General features: G+C 40.7%; 2 protein-coding genes across 2 annotated transcripts; both read right to left on the bottom strand.

Annotated features, from left to right (window-relative positions):
* Positions 1–15,805: 15,805 nt before the first annotated feature.
* Positions 15,806–19,387, bottom strand: LOC123487095. The gene is made up of 7 exons (XM_045218236.1): positions 19,280–19,387; positions 17,895–18,093; positions 17,630–17,743; positions 17,288–17,344; positions 16,870–17,094; positions 16,502–16,624; positions 15,806–16,344 (listed from the first exon to the last, which is right to left on the bottom strand). The coding sequence occupies exons 2-7, from the start codon at positions 18,066–18,068 to the stop codon at positions 16,279–16,281; spliced, it is 759 nt and encodes a 252-aa protein (XP_045074171.1). The 5' UTR covers positions 18,069–18,093; positions 19,280–19,387; the 3' UTR covers positions 15,806–16,278.
* A 187-nt stretch (positions 19,388–19,574) lies between these two features.
* LOC123487094 (1-phosphatidylinositol phosphodiesterase-like) lies at positions 19,575–21,721 on the bottom strand. The gene is made up of 3 exons (XM_045218235.1): positions 21,641–21,721; positions 21,402–21,489; positions 19,575–20,695 (listed from the first exon to the last, which is right to left on the bottom strand). Exons 2-3 carry the CDS (start codon positions 21,479–21,481, stop codon positions 19,849–19,851), a joined length of 927 nt encoding a protein of 308 aa, XP_045074170.1. The 5' UTR covers positions 21,482–21,489; positions 21,641–21,721; the 3' UTR covers positions 19,575–19,848.
* Between the last annotated feature and the right edge of the window lie 944 nt (positions 21,722–22,665).

Here is a 22,665-nt window from a genome sequence, read left to right as displayed (position 1 = left end):
TGAACTGTGTATCTGAGAATGGTTAGAATCCAGCGAACTTCTGGAATGTACTGAAATCTCTGAAACAACATAACTACCGTCCGATTTCCAAGTTGTCTTTCCTTTCCAAAGTTTTTTAACTTCTCATTCTATTCTAAATGTGCACCAATCTAGTTTTAGACATGGATATAGCACCGTTTCAGCTGCTACGCTTGTTCTAGATTATGTGTTAAATTGCTTAGATCATAAAAACCATTGTGCTGCATTATTCATAGACCTTTGACACTGTTGATCATTACATTCTAATTCAAAGGCTGACTGAAATAGGCCTGGATCAAGCTTCCTCCAAGTGGTTTGAGAATTATCTGTCAGATAGGACACAATGCGGGATTTCTGGTGGTGTCAAGTGTAGTTTCCTGGATATTATAAAAGGTGTCCTGCAGGGGTCGGTATTGGGACCTGTTCTCTTTACTATTTATATAAATAATATTGGTCTATCTGTTAAAACTTGTAATATGTATCTGTATGCAGATGACACTGTTATTTATGTATGCCATTGCCCCAACTGTTGACCAGGCTATGTTAGAGCTGCAATCTGACTTTGTTGCCTTACAGAAAACCCTGGTTGGTTTAAAAGTTGTACTTAATGCGGGCAAGACTAAATATATGTTGTTCTCTAATTCTTGCAAAACTGTTTTAGATGGACTACATATTTATAAATTGGATGGTTCTCCCATTGATCGGGTTCCCGCCTATAAATACAGTGGGGGAAAAAAGTATTTAGTCAGCCACCAATTGTGCAAGTTCTCCCACTTAAAAAGATGAGAGAGGCCTGTAATTTTCATCATAGGTACACGTCAACTATGACAGACAAATTGAGAATTTTTTTTCCAGAAAATCACATTGTAGGATTTTTTATGAATTTATTTGCAAATTATGGTGGAAAATAAGTATTTGGTCACCTACAAACAAGCAAGATTTCTGGCTCTCACAGACCTGTAACTTCTTCTTTAAGAGGCTCCTCTGTCCTCCACTCGTTACCTGTATTAATGGCACCTGTTTGAACTTGTTATCAGTATAAAAGACACCTGTCCACAACCTCAAACAGTCACACTCCAAACTCCACTATGGCCAAGACCAAAGAGCTGTCAAAGGGCACCAGAAACAAAATTGTAGACCTGCACCAGGCTGGGAAGACTGAATCTGCAATAGGTAAGCAGCTTGGTTTGAAGAAATCAACTGTGGGAGCAATTATTAGGAAATGGAAGACATACAAGACCACTGATAATCTCCCTCGATCTGGGGCTCCACGCAAGATCTCACCCCGTGGGGTCAAAATGATCACAAGAACGGTGAGCAAAAATCCCAGAACCAAAGCCTACCATCAGTAACACACTACGCCTACCATCAGTAACACACTACGCCGCCAGGGACTCAAATCCTGCAGTGCCAGACGTGTCCCCCTGCTTAAGCCAGTACATGTCCAGGCCCGTCTGAAGTTTGCTAGAGTGCATTTGGATGATCCAGAAGAGGATTGGGAGAATGTCATATGGTCAGATGAAACCAAAATAGAACTTTTTGGTAAAAACTCAACTCGTCGTGTTTGGAGGACAAAGAATGCTGAGTTGCATCCAAAGAACACCATACCTACTGTGAAGCATGGGGGTGGAAACATCATGCTTTGGGGCTGTTTTTTCTGCAAAGGGACCAGGACAACTGATCCGTGTAAAGGAAAGAATGAATGGGGCCATGTATCGTGAGATTTTGAGTGAAAACCTCCTTCCATCAGCAAGGGCATTGAAGATGAAACGTGGCTGGGTCTTTCAGCATGACAATGATCCCAAACACACCGCCCGGGCAACGAAGGAGTGGCTTCGTAAGAAGTATTTCAAGGTCCTGGAGTGGCCTAGCCAGTCTCCAGATCTCAACCCCATAGAAAATCTTTGGAGGGAGTTGAAAGTCCGTGTTGCCCAGCGACAGCCCCAAAACATCACTGCTCTAGAGGAGATCTGCATGGAGGAATGGGCCAAAATACCAGCAACAGTGTGTGAAAACCTTGTGAAGACTTACAGAAAACGTTTGACCTGTGTCATTGCCAACAAAGGGTATATAACAAAGTATTGAGAAACTTTTGTTATTGACCAAATACTTATTTTCCACCATAATTTGCAAATAAATTCATTACAAATCCTACAATGTGATTTTCTGGATATTATTTTCTCATTTTGTCTGTCATAGTTGACGTGTACCTATGATGAAAATTACAGGCCCCTCTCATCTTTTTAAGTGGGAGAACTTGCACAATTGGTGGCTGACTAAATACTTTTTTCCCCCACTGTATCTGGACATTTGGATTGAAAAATATGTAATGTTTAAACATATGGATAAGTTAAAAAGCAAACATTTACAGATCTTGCCTCTTCATAAATAGCAGCAAGCAGATTGTGTAGTCAATTTTCCGGCCAGTTCCTGACAGATTGCAGCAGCCACTACACTTAAACCTTTGGATGCCGTCTACCATAGCGCCCTTCGCTTTATCACAGGTGACCATTTTAAAACTCACCACTGCATCCTGTGGCAAAAGGTTAGCGGGTACTCATTAAAGTCCCATAGATCACTTCACTATTTTCTTTTTCTTTGCAAAGCTCTACTACACAAGCATCCGACTCACCTAACTTTGCTGTTAAAATATAAAAACATGAGATACCAAACATGTTCAAAAGGTTGGTTATCTCTTGAGGTTACTCGGGTCTCCACTGAACTAGTAAATCCACTTTTACATTTACATTTTAGTCATTTAGCAGACGCTCTTATCCAGAGCGACTTACAGGAGCAATTAGGGTTAAGTGCCTTGCTCAAGGGCACATCGACAGATTTTTCACCTAGTCGGCTCGGGATTAGAACCAGCGACCTTCCGGTTACTGGCACAACGCTCTTAACCACTAAGCTACCTGCCGCCCCAGTTAGCTTAGTTTTTAGTTTTAAAGCACCTCATTGCTGGAACGAATTGGATGTTCTGGTGCCGCTCTTTTTTTTTAGGGGGTGAATCAGCTTTAATATTACAGATAGATTGTGTCTTCCATCAATGTAATTGTCTGCATCATTTCCAATCCCCCGTATATATTTGTTGTAAATATATAATATATATTAATATATATATATATATATATCCAAATTTGAGATATTTGGTTCCAACCGCCGTGTCTTTGTGAGACGCATAGTACGTGAGCGGATGATCTCCGCATGTGTGGTTCCCCCCGTGAAGCATGGAGGAGGAGGTGTGATGGTGAGGGGGTGCTTTGCTGGTGACACTGTCAGTGATTTATTTAGAAATCAAGGCACACTTAACCAGCATGGCTACCACAGCATTCTGCAGCGATACGTTATCCCATCTGGTTTGCGCTTAGTGGGACTATAATTTGTTTTTCCACAGGACAATGACCCAACACACCTCCAGGCTGTGTAAGGGCTATTTGAACAAGAAGGAGAGTGATGGAGTGCTGCATCAGATGACCTGGCCTCCACAACCACCTGACCTCAACCCAATTGAGATGGTTTGGGATGAGTTGGACTGCAGAATAAAGGAAAAGCAGCCAACAAGTGCTCAGTACATGTGGGAACTCCTTCAAGACTGTTGGAGAAGAATTCCAGGTGAAGCTGGTTGAGAGAATGCCAAGAATGTGCAAAGCTATCATCAAGGGTGGCTACTTTGAAAAATCTCAAATATAAAATACATTTTGATTTGTTTAACACTTTTTTGGTTAATACGTGATTCCTTATGTGTTATTTCATAGTTTTGATGTCTTCACTCTTATTCTACAATGTAGAAAATAGTAAAAAAATTAAGAAAAACTAGGTGTGTCCAAACTTTTGACTGGCACTGTATAAAAAATATTATAAAATATTATATTTTATTATTTCCCCCTAACCCTACCATCCTTCCCCTAATTGGAGCAAACTAATGGACAACAACAATTAAGCTTCTACTTCCAGCTTATACATACTATACACATTTTATGGACACAGTATATTTTACAATAGTTATCTTTTGTTTATTTTTAGTCCCATCCTTCAGCTCCACTCAACCACTCCCATCTATCTCTGAACACCATCCAGTTTCTATTTGCCATATATTTTTCAACTGTGCTGTGATGTTTCACAAACGTTCTGAACCTTTCTATTCTCATAGATTCTACATACTGTATTGTAAATTACAGATCAATTTTTTGCTAAGAGTATTATTATATTATTGATTGATTGACTATGACTTTTTAAATCACCCAGCAGTGCTATTTGCAGAGTTAGTTCCAGGTAAATGTAGCAATTCTTCAGCCATTCCTGAACCTGCGACCAAACACAAGCTACATACGGACAGTAGCAAAATAAATGATCAAAAGATTCTGTCATTCGTAGCAAAATCTGCAGAGCTGGGATGGTTGTATCCCCCATATATATATATATATATAACATTCTATTGGTTGCAAGAATTTTGTATAATAATTTTAATTGAGTTTTGAATCCAGCGTCATTGTGTGTATCAGTTCATAAACCATGTATCATTGAATCGCTACATCGAAAATCTCTTCCCAACTAATTTGCAATCTATGTGGCACAGCTGTCAATTTTCTGGTCCTTAAATGAAACTAATATACTTTTTTATTTATCACAATTTTCTTTAACCAATTTTTGTATTTTAATGCAGGGCCGACAGACAAGTTCCTTACTTTCTCCCCCTTCCACTTGCCTCTTCCATTTTTGCGGTAATGCTGCAATTAGTTGGCTCTAATTTTGAGTAGAGCAGCCATTTCGATATATTTTTGTTAGCTGCATGTGTGACATAACTGCACCAATCCTATTTATGATGTAATTTACAAAGATTATACTGTTTTTTATTTATTTTTTACATAAAAAAATATTGGTTTTATTTGATTTCAACCATAATATTTGTTGTAATGTTTGTTCTGTCTTTTCTGGTGGATTAAACTGAAATTAGAACCAACTTTCTATGGCTTGTTTTAAAAATAGCTATATTTTTTAGATAATTTCATTTTCAAATAACCGAAAATGAGAGTTTCATCACTGCCCCCAAAAGCACCCCCCCTACTTGCCTATGGTATCCCTATCCTCAGATTGACTCCTTCTTGCATACCAATCTCCCAACATTACATGACTCAACAATCTTATCTGGAACAGCCATCTGACTACCTCAAAGACATTTCCCACAATGGAATATTATAGTGTGAATCAAAGTAAGCATTGGTAACAAAATATACCCTGAGGCTTCTTTCAGTGGCTTTCATACTTACAGCCTTTCACATTCAGTGCAAACACTACGCATTGAATGTTGTCAGTCTATTGTATCCTAGTGTTAGGTTCTGAACAAACTGAGTAAAAACTCAAACGAACAACTAGAAAAAGCTCAAACCAAGTTTATTCACCCACTGCGTCATACAGCTGCAAAGACAAGGCATGATTACACAAGCACATATATTTATAACCTTCTAATAGGCGTGGTCAACTCCTTACACATCTAGACAACCAATACATCTCTGTTGCTAGGCAGGAATTTAATTGGTACCTCTCACTGGTGTAGTCGTGGAATGGGCGTGGAATGTATGTGTGAGATAGTACTGCAGCAGGAGAGGCATTGTGGTGGGCCTCTCTGGCCCTCCTCCCAGAGGTTTCTTCTCACCTCATCTGTTGATTTGACTTCGACGCATTCCTTACTCCTCCCTAGTTCCGCAGCCGGCCTGCCTTATCAGACACTACCAATTGCCTTTCACCTCTCTTCTCAGAAACATGGAACAGAATATGAAGCTTCTACACTCAGTAACTTTCCATATTCCTAGTCTCATCTACCCTTCATGGACCCAACATATATACATATATATCCTTATACATGTAAAGTAATTAATGCGTTCTAATATGGTAACATGAATCAGTATACTTCAAGCTAAAGTCTAACACTAGCTACAAGGGCGGCTTAATAACCTTCAGCTCATGAAAGCACAGACGTCTGAAGGAGACCATGACTGCACTAAAACTCAATATTGGGTCCTTCCTTGGAAGCTTTGACTCAATGCCAAGGCATTTTTCTTAGAAATACATGTAACCACCCATAGCTTCACTTTGACTAAATGTGAGAGGTTGAACACAGAGGCAGACACATTTCACCTTTGGGGACTGGTACGTCATGATTTTAATCCCTCCAGATAATTGTGTCTGAAGACTAAAGAAGACAAACCGTTCCTTGAAAAAGCTCTGGAGACACACAGACATACCTGTGGTCACGCCTAAAGCCACACTAAAACTGTCTTATTATAAATGGATTGTCTTTGGATTTACTACCTACAACACTGGAGCCAATGCAGTCACCTGTTACAGACACACTAGATACATTTTAAGGTGTGTGGAGAGATCTGCTCCAGATTGTGCAATTCATGACAGGTGTATCTGAGACATTCAGGGTTGTTGGTTACATTTTGGGAGAAAAATGTAGTTAGTTGTAGTTTTGTTATCAGCAGTTTGCTTGGATAACATATCTTAACAGCCTTGAGTTTTATGATAAATGTCACTGTTTATAAAACTGAGCGGACACGCAATTGTTTTCCAATATTGGTTGTCCTACCAGAGTTTGAGTGACAGCTGACTCAGGCACCAGGAAGATTAGTTGGCACGATAACCTCAACACAATTTCTAAAATGGAGACAGTTGTTGTAACTGCAGGCAACAGAGATTAGCAAATGTGTTGTCTTTTAATTTGGGTATGGGTTAGGGTTAAAACTGAAAAACTCAAACTATACACAAAACGAGTGCCTAGTAGTAGCACACTGGGATTAAACCAATTATGTATATAAACCCTGGATTGCTATGTATTGGCCCAGTGGGAGGTTTGAGGCCACCGGTCGGCCATATTGGCACTCCCCAGAAGGAGCAGCCCTCCATAGGAATTAATGCAATTCTACAGTATTTCAACTAAATGTTTCAAGGACAAAATTACATGTATTTAAGTATTTTGGGAGTTGTAGTGGGAACAGTAACATTAGAACTTTCCAAAAATTACACTTTAAGGAAAATGTTTTAATATATTTTTTCATTTTAAATGTATATGTTTAGCTCACCTAATATAATTTAAAAGTATGCATTAAGGTGTCTGTGATAGAATAAAAGTGGAAAAAACAAATGTAGACTTTAATAAATGCATTTCTATAGCTTCCAAAATATTTTTTACATGTTGGTTCCAGACTGGGTGCATTACTTGCCATGCAGTAGCAGAGAGAACAGTCTGACTTGGGTGGCCTTCCTCTGACACCGCCTGCTATAGAGGTCCTGGATGGCAGGGAGCTCGACCCCTGTGATGTATTGACCGTATGCACTAATCTCTGTAGCGTCTTGCAGTCTGATACCAAGAGGTGATGTAGCCAGTCAAGATGCTCTCAATGATGTAGCTGTATAACTTTTTGAGGATCTGAGGGCCTATGCCAAATCCTTTCAGCCTCCTGAGGGGGAAGAGGCGTTGTCATGCCCTCTTCACGACTGTGTTGGTGTGTGTGGATCATGTTAATTCCTTAGTGATGTGGACACTGAGGAGCTTGAAGCTCTCGACCCGCTCCACTACAGCCCCGTCGATGTGGATGAGGGCGTGCTCGGCCCTCCTTTTCATGAGGGAGAGGTTGTTGTCCTGGCACCACACTGCCAGGTCTCTGACCTCCTCCCTATAGGCTGTCTCATCATCATCGGTGATCAGGTCTTCCACCGTTGTGTTGTCAGTAAACTTAATGATGGTGTTGGAGTCATGCGTGGCCACGCAGTCGTGGGTGAACAGGGAGTACAGGAGGGGACTAAGCACTCACCACTAAGAGGCCCCTGTGTTGAGAGTCAGCATGGTGGATGTGTTGTTGCCTACCCTCACCACCTAGGGGTGGCTCGTCAGGAAGTCCAGGATCCAGCTGCCGAGGGAGGTGTTCAGTCCCAGGGACCTGAGTTTAGTGATGAGCAGTAAACTCTGGAAAGTGTTCCGAGTCATTCAGTTTTTATCAGAGTCCCAACTTTGGCAGACAAGTTTCAAATTATTGCTGAAGATTCTAGCCACAAGCATAAATTAGCACATACTGTAGCTAGCTGGGAAGGGCTCATCATGATGACTGACTGAAGCAAATCATAGGGAAATTCTCAGCAACAAAAGAGTGATCAAATTAAGATCCTACATCTGTATGAATTAGTTAGATATACCATCATGTGAATTTTTCCCACATATGCGTAGCACTTGAATGTGGGAGGCTTCTAACAAATCTGGTGTTGGATTTTTAGATTATCCTTCCTTACATTTTTAACTGGGCTTTACTAGACTAGTCTTTTACACAAACAGCTATGAACACAATATTGATATTATATTAATTTCCTCTCCTTTCATTTCCTCTTCTATTCACTACAGACAATATTTATCATAGATCCTGCTACACCCTGTGTTCTGGGATTGTAAGCAATGTGCAGAATGGCAATAACATTTATAGAACCCAAGGTGTCATTTCATTCCCGGCCTCCATCTGTTGTCATAACTTCAATCTTTGTTGCCTTGTTGGATTTCACTGTTATTCTGTAATGGTCATGGTTACTTTTGTAATGAGTACTTTTTCAAAATTATTTGAATTCCTTAGTCACACGACTGCAAAGTTTCACTGATCTATTCACTTTGTATGTACAGGTAACTGACAAAATAAAGGAAACACTTGAGTAAATAAGGGATACAAAGTATATTGAAAGCAGGTGCTCCCACACAAGTGTGGTTCCTGAGTTAATTAAGCAATTAACATTCCATCATGCTTAGGGTTATGTACAAAAATTATAAAAGGAGCATAGGGGGTTTAAAAGGTTTGTGTGTGTGTCTCAGTCACCAGATCTCAACCCAATTGGACACTTATGGGAGATTCTGAAGCAGTGCCTGAGACAGCATTTTCCAACACCATCAACGAAACACCAAATTATCAAATTTCTCGTGGAAGAATGGTGTCGCATCCCTCCAATAGAGTTCCAGACACTTGTAGAATCTATGCCGTGGCGCATTGAAGCTGTTCTGGCGGCTCGTGAAGGCCCAACACCATATTAACCCCTACAGTCGATTGACGCACCCGTGCATCACACAGTGACTTCATTTTGAATAGCGCCCCCTGTGTTTTTATGCTAGACACTTACAGTTTATTGTAGTGGCTGCAGCTCAATCCCCTCTTTCCGCCCATATAAAGTTTGCGCCTATTCCAAATAATGGGGCTTGTGGAAACGGTCTTTTTCTACACATGAGAGGATCCGAAGAAGACATTCGTCACAAAATCGTGTGTAAAACGTGAACCATTTGAGCTACAACTAATAAGTCACCACCATCGAAAGATGGTACTCACGACAGTGTCGGTTGTTTGGATCTATGACATCCACAAGCTTTACGCCAGTCGTCTGAACTCTGTCGCAGACTTCCTCATTTCGAAGAGGTCATCTTACAAAACCGACTGTCCAGACCGAACTGTTGGAGCTACAAAGTAATATGTCACCAAAGGGGAGAATCTCCAACTCAGTCTCTCATTAATTATGTACTATATGTACAAATTAGCACAATGTTTTAATGTACTAATTGCAAAAACTCATGGCGCATCGAACTCATCAATGCCACGCCCCTTCTGAAGCCCTTAACTTGATGCTCTCGGAGTTTGTGCTATTAGTATAAAAAAAGCATATCTGCTTATTTGGACGTAGCTAGCTAGCTATTTTAAAGTGAAAGCGAGGTAAATTATCGGAGAAGAAATGACCAATAATCTAGTCATTTCTGTATTTCAGCCAGCATAATTCTAGACTATTATTTTATTTTAATTAGTTATGTGTAGTGCTTTATGATCTTGTATACTGGAAGTGATCTTTATTCGCTCTGGCCAACATTGTAGCTGTAACGTAAGCTTGTATATTGAGATGTTATTCACAGTACACTCAGAAAAAAAAAGAAGTGCTTTGTGGCACCATTTGTGCCTGTAGGGGAACCCTCTAAAAAAAAAGGTTCCAGATCGAGCCATTTAAATCAGATACAACTCTTTCTTTCTAAGAGTGTAGATTACTAATTGTCCCACAGCTCACGGTCTTTATTGACGATCAGGTAAGACACAGAATGACTGTTGTAGCCTAAATTTGTGCGCTGGGACAGCATCAGTGGACTAGACTGGGAAGGCTTACTGTCCAATTCTACAGGGGCAACAGGGATGTGACCCGGCAATAGTGCAACCAATAACACTATATTACTTTGGCAAGACTGCCCTACAAAGGCAAAACGCAGTAACTACGAATTTGGTTAAACATATTTTATCTGTTGTAATGGTTTCCTGACACAGGAACAAGCCAGTTGATCAGAATATATCATGGATTATTAGAAATTGCTTTCTGTCTAGACAGAAAAATAATTTGAAGTCAGATTTAGCAGTAAAAAAAATTTAGTAGTTTTGCATTTGTAGGGCAGAATTGGGAGCCTAATAATTATATCTTACTATCAGTACTGTACAGTGGGGGAAAAAAAGTATTTAGTCAGCCACCAATTGTTCAAGTTCTCCCACTTAAAAAGATGAGAGAGGCCTGTAATTTTCATCATAGGTACACGTCAACTATGACAGACAAATTGAGATTTTTTTTCTCCAGGAAATCACATTGTAGGATTTTTTATGAATTTATTTGCAAATTATGGTGGAAAATAAGTATTTGGTCACCTACAAACAAGCAAGATTTCTGGCTCTCACAGACCTGTAACTTCTTTAAGAGGCTCCTCTGTCCTCCACTCGTTACCTGTATTAATGGCACCTGTTTGAACTTGTTATCAGTATAAAAGACACCTGTCCACAACCTCAGTCTGACTACAGTCCAATCCCATACTTCCACGCCCATGAGGGTCCTAGACTTAAGCAGGCCATGACAATACCAGTGAGAGGAACATACTGTGTTTCTGCCTAACAGAGGATTGTTTACCTTAGACATGCAAGGCGGTGACGCCACTTAGTCGGAAGGTATAAATACACTGCTCAAAAAAATTAAGGGAACACTAAATTAACACATCCTAGATCTGAATGAATGAAATAATCTTATTAAATATTTTTTTCTTTACATAGTTGAATGTGCTGACAACAAAATCACACAAATTATCAATGGAAATCAAATATATCAACCCATGGAGGTCTGGATTTGGAGTCACCCTCAAAATTAAAGTGGAAAACCACACTACAGGCTGATCCAACTTTGATGTAATGTCCTTAAAACAAGTCAAAATGAGGCTCAGTAGTGTGTGGCCTCCACGTGCCTGTATGACCTCCCTACAACGCCTGGGCATGCTCCTGATGAGGTGGCGGATGGTCTCCTGCGGGATCTCCTCCCAGACCTGGACTAAAGCATCCGCCAACTCCTGGACAGTCTGTGGTGCAACGTGGCGTTGGTGGATGGAGCGAGACATGATGTCCCAGATGTGCTCAATTGGATTCAGGTCTGGGGAACAGGCGGTCCATAGCATCAATGCCTTCCTCTTGCAGGAACTGCTGACACACTCCAGCCACATGAGGTCTAGCATTGTCTTGCATTAGGAGGAACCCAGCGCCAACCGCACCAGCATATGGACTCACAAGGTGTCTGAGGATCTCATCTCGGTACCTAATGGCAGTCAGGCTACCTCTGGAAAGCACATGGAGGGCTGTGTGGCCCCCCAAAGAAATGCCACCCCACACCATGACTGACCCACCGCCAAACCGGTCATGCTGGAGGATGTTGCAGGCAGCAGAACGTTCTCCACGGCGTCTCCAGACTCTGTCACGTCTGTCACATGTGCTCCTCCTTTGAGCAGACACGTGCACATTTGTGGCCTGCTGGAGGTCATTTTGCAGGGCTCTGGCAGTGCTCCTCCTGCTCCTCCTTGCACAAAGGCGGAGGTAGCAGTCCTGCTCCTCCTACGGCCTCCTCCACGTCTCCTGATGTACTGGCTTGTCTCCTGGTAGCGCCTCCATGCTCTGGACACTACGCTGACAGACACAGCAAACCTTCTTGCCACAGCTCGCATTGATGTGCCATCCTGGATGAGCTGCACTACCTGAGCCACTTGTGTGGGTTGTAGACTCCGTCTCATGCTACCACTAGAGTGAAAGCACCGCCAGCATTCAAAAGTGACCAAAACATCAGCCAGGAAGCATAGGAACTGAGAAGTGGTCTGTGGTCACCACCTGCAAAACCAGTCCTTTATTGGGGGGTGTCTTGCTAATTGCCTATAATTTCCACCTGTTGTCTATTCCATTTGCACAACAGCATGCTGTAAGTCGCTTTGGATAAAAGCGTCTGCTAAATGGCATATTATTATTATGTGAAATGTATTGTCAATCAGTGTTGCTTCCTAAGTGGACAGTTTGATTTCACAGAAGTGTGATTAACTTGGAGTTACATTGTGTTGTTTAAGTGTTCCCTTTATTTTTTTGAGCAGTGTATATGCTTGTGGGTCGAATAAACTTGAGCTTTTTCTGGTTGTCCATTTAGAGTTTTGTTCAGAACCTAACATACCTTCTGGCCACTGCTGCACCTCAGCAGCCCACTCCTGAAGCACAGCGTCGTTGATGTCCAGCTCTGCCTGCTTTTATTCAAGGAAGCTGGTCTCCTTCAGTCTTTTGACGTTCTGAAAAAAATAATTAAAATGAGGAATAACATAGGTGAAGGTTCTAATTTTTCAAGTGAATCACACTAAAAGATTAGACTTTAATGTACACAGTCATCTTGAGGTTTTCCTAGATCAAGATGAGTAGTAAAAATAATAAAAAGCTGCGCCAGGATTGCAGACAGAAGATCAGACATGTAGAAACAGATAAACAAGAATGAGAAAGCAGATACAGGTTCAAAATAAAAATAGTTTTATGAAAACTAAAATGTGAAACTTCTGGGGGGGGGGGGGTCCGGTGGACAACCTTGTTTTAGGGTCATGCCCCAAGGTAAAGCTCTATTTAGGGCGATACTCACCCCTGCCATTAGCTGCAATATGGTCACCTGTTCCGGTAAGGTCCAAGTCCTCCGCCGTGACTTTTGATGACAATAATATACAATGAACATGAGGCAGCCAGGACTGGCATATGGTACCTATTTAGAAAAAAATGGTTACACTTTACATGCGTAAACAAACAACAAAATAGTTACATAACACTTACCTTGTCTCGAGGCCTTCTTAGACCTTTTTCGTCCAGGTCTTTGGTGAATTATGTTCCCTCTGCTGTCCCTCTATCCATTGGACAGGAGCAAGGCTAGTGGCAGGAGCAGGTGACTGTCGCTTTGCAGCTCGCTCCTTCTGATCCTAAAGTATTTATTCAAATCAAACAGAATGGGAATCTGTCTGATTAAAATTACAACATTGTGGTATGTACCCACAATTCAACTGCCCTAAAAAAATATACTGTGGAAATGTGAAATATCACTTACAGCTACAGTGCAGTCGGAAAGTATTCAGACCCCTTGACTTTTTCCACATTTTGTTACGTTACAGCCTTACTCTAAAATTGAGCAAATTGTTTTTCCCGCCCCCCCCAATCTACACACAACACCCCATAATGACAAAGCAAAAACAGCTTTAGACATTTTAGCAAATGAATAAGAAATAAAACTGAAATATTACATTTACATAAGAATTCATACCCTTTACTCAGTACTTTGTTGAAGCACCTTTCGCAGCCTCGAGTCTTCTTGGGTGTGACGCTACAAGCTTGGCACACCTGTATTTGGGGAATTTCTCCCATTCTTCTCTGCAGATCCTCTCAAGCTCTATCTGGTTGGATGGGGAGCGTTGTTGCACAGCTATCTTCAGATCTCACCAGAGATGTTCTATCGGGTTCAAGTTCAGGCTCTGGCTGGGCCACCCAAGACCATTCAGAGACGTGTCTTGGCTGTGTGATTAGGGTCGTTGTCCTGTTGGAAGGTAAACCGTTCATCAGACCAGATAATCTTGTTTCTCATGGTCTGACAGTCCTTTAGGTGCCTTTTGGCAGACTCCAAGCGGGCCGTCATGTGCCTTTTACTAAGGAGTGGCTTCCGTCTGGCCATTCTACCATAAAGGCCTGATTGGTGGAGTGCTGCAGAGATGGTTGTCCTTCTGGGAGGTTCTCCCATCTCCACAGAGGAACTCTGGAGTTCTGTCAGAGTGACCATCGGGTTCTTGGTCACCTCCCTGACCAAGGCCCTTCTCCCCCGATTGCTCAGTTTGGCCGGGCGGCCAGCTCTAGGAAGAGTCTTGGTGGTTCCAAACTTCTTCCATTGAAGAATGATGGAGGCCACTTTGTTCTCGGGACCTTCAATGCTGCAGACATTTTTTGGTACCCTTGCACAGATCTGTGCCTTGACACAATTCTGTCTCAGCGCTCTACGGACAATTCCTTCGACCTCATGGCTTGGTTTTTGCTCTGACATTCACTGTCAACTGTGGGACCTTATATAGACAGTGTGTGCCTTTCCAAATTATGTCCAATCAATTGAATTTACCACAGGTGGAGTCCAATCAAGTTGTAGAAACCTCTCAAGGATGATCAATGGAAACAGGATACACCTGAGCTCAATTTCGAGTCTCATAGCAAAGGTTCTGAATACTTATGTAAATAAGGTATCTGTTTTTTGTTTTGTTTTTATGTGCAAACAATTCTAAAACTGTTTTCGCTTTGTCATTATGTGGTACTGTGTGTAGATTGATGAAGAAAATATTGCATTTAATCCGATTTAGAATAAGGCTGTAATGAAACAAAATGTGGAAAAAGGGACGGGGTCGGAACACTTTCTGAATGCACTGTAGCTATAGATAGTAGGCTACACTGCATAATGAAACAATCCATTGTAAGCTAGTGTTTTGAGGGTGGACTGACTGTATTATTTGGCATTAATAGACTGGTTTTACACACAACAACTTTCTATCCAAGCTGGGAGAGAGCACGAGGAAGGCTCATGTCATGCAGGTTCAAGTAGGCTATACAGGACATTTGTATGTTTTTTAAATAAATTGGTATTCTGTTGTATCGAAAATACATTTTACAATCTGCAATGTTTGAATTTCCAACTTGAATTACTGAACAAGTAGTTACATTATTGCCACGAGCCAGAAGTCTAAATCATGGCAGCCTTGCGACACCGTGTATAGCTTCGTGAAATGTTAAGCTTAACATGAGAACATGACGACCAAATAGGCCTACCAATAAACATTTATCCATTAGCTAAAGCAAAGCTATAGGCTACATGCCCTGGCACCACAGAAAGCCTATCATCGATTCGAAAGGCAGCCGCATAGATATGTCCCAATTTCAGAACCATGGACAGTGGTTGGTAGTCTAAACTTTGAGTGGCTCTCTGGCTGACGCATTCTATGTTTCTGGTCCACTCCAATCTTGCGGGGGTCCAGAGAAACTGTGTTATTCCAGTGTATAGGACAGACACTTCAAAAACGTATTCCTTATGATTTATTTTTGGACTGTCTGTTTTGCCATTTACAAATGTGTTAATCAATGTGTTTCTATGGGTTATAGCAGTAAAGGCCAAATTCAATGTTTCATCAAATATATATATATATTTTATATCCCTACAGGGGTCCTAAAATTCCAAATCAAATGGCTAAATTATCAATTTTATGACCATCTTAAAACAATTCCATGTGTTAGCTTAGTAGATATTGCAACCTAGGGGCTTAGACCTTAAGACACTTGATGTTGGTGTTTCCCTTTATTTTAAACATGAGCAACCAATGGTGTAGGTTTGTAGGGGAATGACTGCCACCTGATGGCAAAGTTAAGTAAAACTATTTTGAAACTGATGAGCTAAGACAGTTTGTTTATTTTTTGGGGGGAACAGAATAAAAGATAAGGTAAGGAAATATTGAAATACTCCAACAAAAAAAATCATATACAACAGTCAATTCAGTAATTAACTTGATATATTCCCCTTTATAACTGTCCAGTTTTTAAAAAATGACAAATACAAAAAACATGACTAAAACTGCATGAAGACATACAATCAGTGTCAGTTATCATTTAAACAAAGCAAGTCACAGTAGGCTTTACAGTAAATTAAGGAAGTAAGTAAACTACATGTACTACATACTGTGTGTATATAAAAAAAACATTTGTGGGTGTGGCGGGGGTGTATGATGATGATGTTATTCTATGTATGTTGAATACATTTGATTCTATGTATTTATGTATTCCATGTGGAAGCAGCAGCACTCTTTAATCGTCCATGACAAATTTCCCCTCTGAGACAATAAAGTATATCAGATCAGTGCTGTCTTTAAGCTGCAGGGTTAGTGGTGACCTCCTCCAGCAGAGGCTTGTACTGCTCCAGGTCCTGGATGTTCTGCAACATATCAGTGCAAAGTTACACATTACTTGGCAGGACACAACAAACATTACCTTGGTTGTGTGTGTGTGTGTGTGTGTATCTACAAATCCGTATTCTACTTCCATTTGTATGGCCGTTTTATTCGCTCTGTTCAAGGGTTCTCTGTTCATACCTGTTTTCCCTCCTTTCCATTCTTGTGCAAAGCCTTGAGACCCAAGACAGCAGAGCTGATGGTAACACAAAGCTGAAGGACTGCAAGGACGATGAGCACGATGTCCAAGGCATTCATCAACATCTAATGGTAGAACGGAAACACATGGAGGAGGATTTGAACATATTGACAGTTGACTGGATTGTTTAGCAAGATAGCTGTGTTGGTGAACACTGGAAAATACAGAAAGACTGGCATCCCAGCTATTAGAGTGTGCTTTTAACATGGTACCCACTAGCGCTGTTTAAGGACACACATGTTCATTACTAAATTAAGCAGTTTGATCCATCTAACCATCTAATCAAAAAACTTAATTCAAAAGCACTCACCTGTGCAATCTGCTTGGCATCTTTGCATTTCTCCAAGAGTCTATCCCTCTGCTGATCATTGGGTGGTTTTGTCACCTGGCCGCTATAGTATTCATCTCGCCAGTTGTAGTTGTCCTCATTGCAAATCCACCAGAAATGGTTGTTTGCTAGGTCTACAGAATACAGCACAATCCCAGTAATGGCCAGAGCAGCACCTGACAGGTTCATTAACACATTGATGCCCACCTAAAACACAATCAGGGAATACAAAACCAGTTTGACTCAATTGAGTAAACCACTGAGTACCAGTTGTCTCAGATATTCAGTTGATGATTATAATTCAACTGGATCAGATTGAATGATTGTTCAATGGAGGAAGGGAATGAGGCTAAGGAATGACAGGAAACAGTTAAGGTATGTGCATCAGTGAACAACTCACCAAGCAGGGACTGGGGAACTTCTCAGCCAAGATACACATGATGCCAACTGCTATAAACTAAGGAGAGGGCACACAAATATCAAAATCAAATACACACAACCGACACATTATTTGTCCTGATAATTAACAAACATTTCGCAAGAAAATACACAGACATTTGACTTTAACCTTTCATTTGATAAAAAAGACTACTTAAGTGTGGGTAGGAAGGCCGAAATTAAAAAATAAATAAAGTGACATATGTTTCCTTTGTTTATTGTGGTTATAACTCCAAGTGAAATCATGTGCTTTCATACTAAACATGATAACATGGTAAAAGATAACAAAATAAAGTAAGCTTACCACACCACCAAGCCAATAAGGGGTCCCATTCCATCGCAGTAGGCCAGAATAATCAGTGCTAACAAGGATCGCTCCCAAGCCAATGTTGAGTACTCCCACCATGATCTGTATAGTCTGTGAAATAAGAAAATAATAATTTTCGATAAATCTCTCTCACTTCCGATGACAATTGTGACCCAGTGATGATAGACAATACTGATGATAGACATGTATGTTGTGGTGTGTGTGCGCACATCTGGTCTGTGTGTTATTTTAGTTCACCCACCCCCAGAGCTGACTGGGAACTTGCTTGGAGCCTCCTCAATCCCTGGGACACAGAGCATGCTGGGCTGTAGCACAGGGTCCCAAGTATTTGACACAGCAGGGGCCAACTGCTTCCTTCTTTAGAGTTCACGGTGAACACAGTCACCCCTTCGCCTTTGGTCACAGTCACTGACATGCTGGTCACTCTTGGTTACACAGCTCTAAGATAAAAGGGAAGGCAGAACAATAATCTTCATGTTAAAAGAACTGTGTTGCCTTATGAGTCATGATGTTAAAAGGTGCACATTCATCCCAATAACATCTGATCATGTCTGTGTTGTATCTGTAGGATACAACTTTTTTTAAAGGACCACCTATGCATTTCGTTAGAGGATGTATTGCATTGTACAGCACACTCTGAACCTGCCCTAAATAAGGGCACTCTTACTGTCACTGCTACTGTGTTTATTGGGTTATAGTGACAAACAGGTTCCATCCCTCATTGTGGTAATCTCTTGCCTCATTGAAAGCTGATAGGAGATAGGGCATGTCATTAAGTGTGGTGATGAGTGGGTGTAGAGCCTCTGCTACATCTGAGCAGGAAGTGCACAACATAAAACCCCCTCTTCTGGGAAATGACTTGAAACAGCAATTGTATGACCATGTTGCTCAATTAACTTATGCATTCAATTAATTCAGTACAGCAGCACCTTAGGGTAAAGAATTTAGGCTACCGATTGTTTACTTAGATATATATGGGGGAAACTCACATCATCCACTTACAATGTGTAGCACTCACCTGGGTGATGCCATCAATGGCAGCCATTTTGCATTAGAAAGCTCTCCACCCATTTTGTACCAAGTAGGCTACATGTATTTACAAATAGTGTTTCATTATTTTTAGTTAGCAGCAGAAAGTACCCATACGATATAATGTCCTAGTAAAGGAGCTTAAACAGTACTGTGAAATAAAGTACTATCCAGGAGTTACACATCCCTCTGTCAGTGGTGGAGTTTGTTTTGCGTGGCCCGGTGCCCCGGGTGAGTGGAGATTTCACTTAAGGACCAATGGAATAGTCGAAAATAAGCAAAGTCTGCCCACCAGGGGCACCCAGCCATGCAAAACGAACTCAACCATTGGGTGTTCCCGAAAAACACTCAAATCCCTCCCCCTGACTCACGAGAGAATGTAAACAAACCATGACAAATGTTTGCATAGATTTTATAACTGTTGAACTTCAATTTGCAGTATGAATTGTTCCATATAATCTATTTATTTACTATTTTGTAATTACATTTGATTACATCATTTCTTTTTGAGAGCATGAAACAACTACACACCCATTTAAATTCACTCAAAACGTATTCTTCAACAACAAACACATATTTTAGAGAAAGTGAGCTCACCCGTTCCTGGCAATTGAGATGGACCCCTCTACAGGTCCTGTGTAATCACAGTGGCAGACCAGTCTGCTTGTTGCGCAGTTTGGTTTCCTTACAAGGAAGTAGCTGGTAGGGAGGGCTCAGCCAGTTTCAGCTAGATCCCAGCAGTACCTCCTTCTCAGTTTAAAGAGGACCTGAGAGGTTAACCCTTCCCTCACTGAATAATAAACATATAATGGATTCCTGTCATTTCCTGACAAACTGAAGAACCCCCCACCACACATACAAAGCAAGGACTCCACAGTTGTTCTTTGCCATTTTAATGATTTTCTTTGTTTTTAATACAGCAAGCAGGGGAAAAGTACAAAGACGTTACAGTGCCAAGTCTTCATTATTGTTGATTGTAACATGCCAATACCACGTTACAATCACTAAAGTCTTTACTTGGTCATATTTTTCTATCTCGCTCCTTTTCAATATAAGCACAATCAAGTATAGTATATGTCATGTGTTGCTGCTTGACTTAATCTAATGCTGTCAACTAACATTTATTTCAGAAAGCAATATAATTATGACTTCCATGGGTGAACACTTCACCAATCATTGAGCTTAATGACTGTTTGAATGAGGTCGATACCAGGAAAGTCCATGGCAATCACCCCGAAACATGCCCTGGTGTGGTCACTGGAGAACTGTCTCAGATACTGATCGAGCCAGGGGTTAATCTTTTCAGCCACCTTCTTGGGAGTTAGAAACATGCCCAACAGTGTGCCAATGCCAGTGCCACTGGAGTAGCTAAGAACTAGATAATCACCACCACAATCGCCTGAAGCTTGTGTCAAGTGTTTCGCAATTTTGTTCTCCTTGTCTGCAATATGAGTAACTTCATAGTCACCCTTGGTGTCGGTTTCCAAGAGAGGAATGCCCAGCTTAAAGCTGGATTTCTGTACAAATATCACCTTTCCTCTTGCCTCAGCCATAGTTGGCATGTCAGACTTCACCCATACATCTTTATCATCACTAATCATTTTTCCAACCAGCTCCTCAACATTCTCTTTATCAAACAAATCAGGCTTTACTCTAATGAGAACCGCCTCACTTCTGAATTCGGACAGAAATGCTCTGATCGTGTCAAGGACATCATTGAACGACGTGTGTTGGTAGACAACCCAGTGCATGATATAGAGTTTGTTTTCAAAGGCAAATATCCTGAGGTCCAGATAGCGTATGCCGGCCCTCAGCTGATCCCCCAAATCCCAGGCCTGACACTCTGCCGCTGGGCCTCCATAGAGAGCCATGGTGTCATGGGTACCAGGGATGGTGATGTCAGAGATTAACTTGTTGTCATCAATGTCCTCCATCCAGCCAATCTTGTAGGATTCTGGGAGTAGGAGTCCTTTATAGTCATTGAAGAAGAGGTCCTTTCCTTGGCAAAAACCTCTAAAAGTAAATCATACAACAAAGGATTGACTCATCATTTGTTTGTCATCTAAATATTGGTGTTTGAGGGTTATGAATGGTGTATAAACTCACAGTAAAAAAAGATATTGGTGCCACCTTGCACTTCCCTAAGCAGTGTATTCACTTTACCAAAGTCACCTTGTTCTGCAATTAATGTCGTACCATTTATCAAAGGTCATCAGCTAGATAATAGAGACTGAAATGTTGACGAGAGGCTTTACTCAGGTACCATGCTGTTTCAACAGATATCATACACAGATGGGAGAAAATAATCAGTCAATGGAGCATGGGATTGGGGGGGCATGAGCGTCTGTAAATATTGAAAAGCCAAATAAAGAAACCTTGATTTAAAATACTAATCTATATATATATATATATATATATATATATATATATATATATATATATATATATATATATATATTACAATCAGTCCAGACTATGCTTACTTTTTCTTAAATATCTATGTATCCCTGTGAATTACAAGTCATTGCACCAAAGCCATATGTATGGTATACCACAAAAACATGAACTGACTCACAACATTTTGCTCACTTTTCATAAACTTTTTTAAAAACTAAAGGAAGAAATGGTAGGTTCAATTTAGAGTGGACAATGTAAACCCCTAAAGTATATATTCTGGAATTAATGGGAACTTATTTTAAATACCTGTAGCCATACTTACACAAAAAGCAGTAACATGTAGAGGTGGCAAAACAGACCTTTCTCAGTTGTCCTCATGGTCACGTTAAAGGAGAAAAACATGCAACAACCTGCCAAAAAAATTTGGAACGTGAATAACATAATAATGCAAATCCAAAAATCCTACTCCTGATTTTCCATATAGCCTACCTTTTCTAAATGGCTTTCCTATACCAAGACTGAAATAAAATGTTTCATATGGCTAAAGACTGGGATACTCACATATAGCTCTGGCCCAAGGAGTTTCACACAAGTTCTGGTGGTATGACCTCTGCAGATTGGCAACTAAATTATAGCATACTGATAAAGGATAGGCGTGGTCTCCTAGTGTTTACCTACCGTTTTCATTGACTTTGAGAAAGGTTAAGCACACTTCTCAGCCTTGATCTGCAGTCACCAATGTGAGATGAGCCTCGTTAAGGATGTCATTAGCTAGGTTTCCACCCAATTGTATACAGATTTTCATGCGAATATATGCCAATTTTCCCACCAGATAAAAGTCAGTGCCTGAGGATGTAGTGCATACAAAATGTACCTTTTCGCTTAAAGCTGCAATATGTCACATGTTACTGTCATTCTCATTGAAAACAAGGCTAAGACATTTTACATTTTAGTAATTTATCAGACGCTCTTATCCAGAGCGATTTACAGTAGTGAATGCATACATTTTCATACTTTTTCATATTAAGAAGCGGTAGAACTGTTTTATGTGCGCTATGGCTCCCGGTTTTAAGATTTGTGTGTGCATCTTTTAGGCTACAATGTTTTTGGTTATGGAAAATATATTTCACAGCAGTTTAGATCACGTGTTAAACTAATTCCACGGAGGGCCGAGTGTCTGCGGGCTTTCGCTCCAACCTTGTACTTGATTGATTAATTAAGGTCAGTAATTAGTATAAAACTCCTCTCACCTGGTTGTCTATGTCTTAATTGAAAGGAAAAAACAAATACCTGCAGACACTCTGCCCTCCATGGAATGAGTTTGACACCCCTGGTTTAGATGGTACAATGATTCTCTACACCAGGGAATCCCAAAATGTTCATCCAGCATTGGGGAACACTCGGGGCCTCCCTGCGCGCGCGCGCCACATCCAAATGTACTTTCATGTGATAATTATTATATCAAATCAATATTTGTTCATAAAGGCGTTTCCACCGCCATTTCTCTGGTAACTAATTTTACCTACACAAAAAGATCCCACCATGTCCAATGAAAAAATTATCTGTTGGAATTTATAAAATTGTAT

This window comes from Coregonus clupeaformis, unplaced genomic scaffold (assembly GCF_020615455.1).
Source record: "Coregonus clupeaformis isolate EN_2021a unplaced genomic scaffold, ASM2061545v1 scaf1450, whole genome shotgun sequence".
Taxonomy (NCBI): domain Eukaryota; kingdom Metazoa; phylum Chordata; class Actinopteri; order Salmoniformes; family Salmonidae; genus Coregonus; species Coregonus clupeaformis.
Note: the sequence above shows the minus strand (reverse complement) of the source record. Positions and strands in the feature narration are given on the sequence as shown.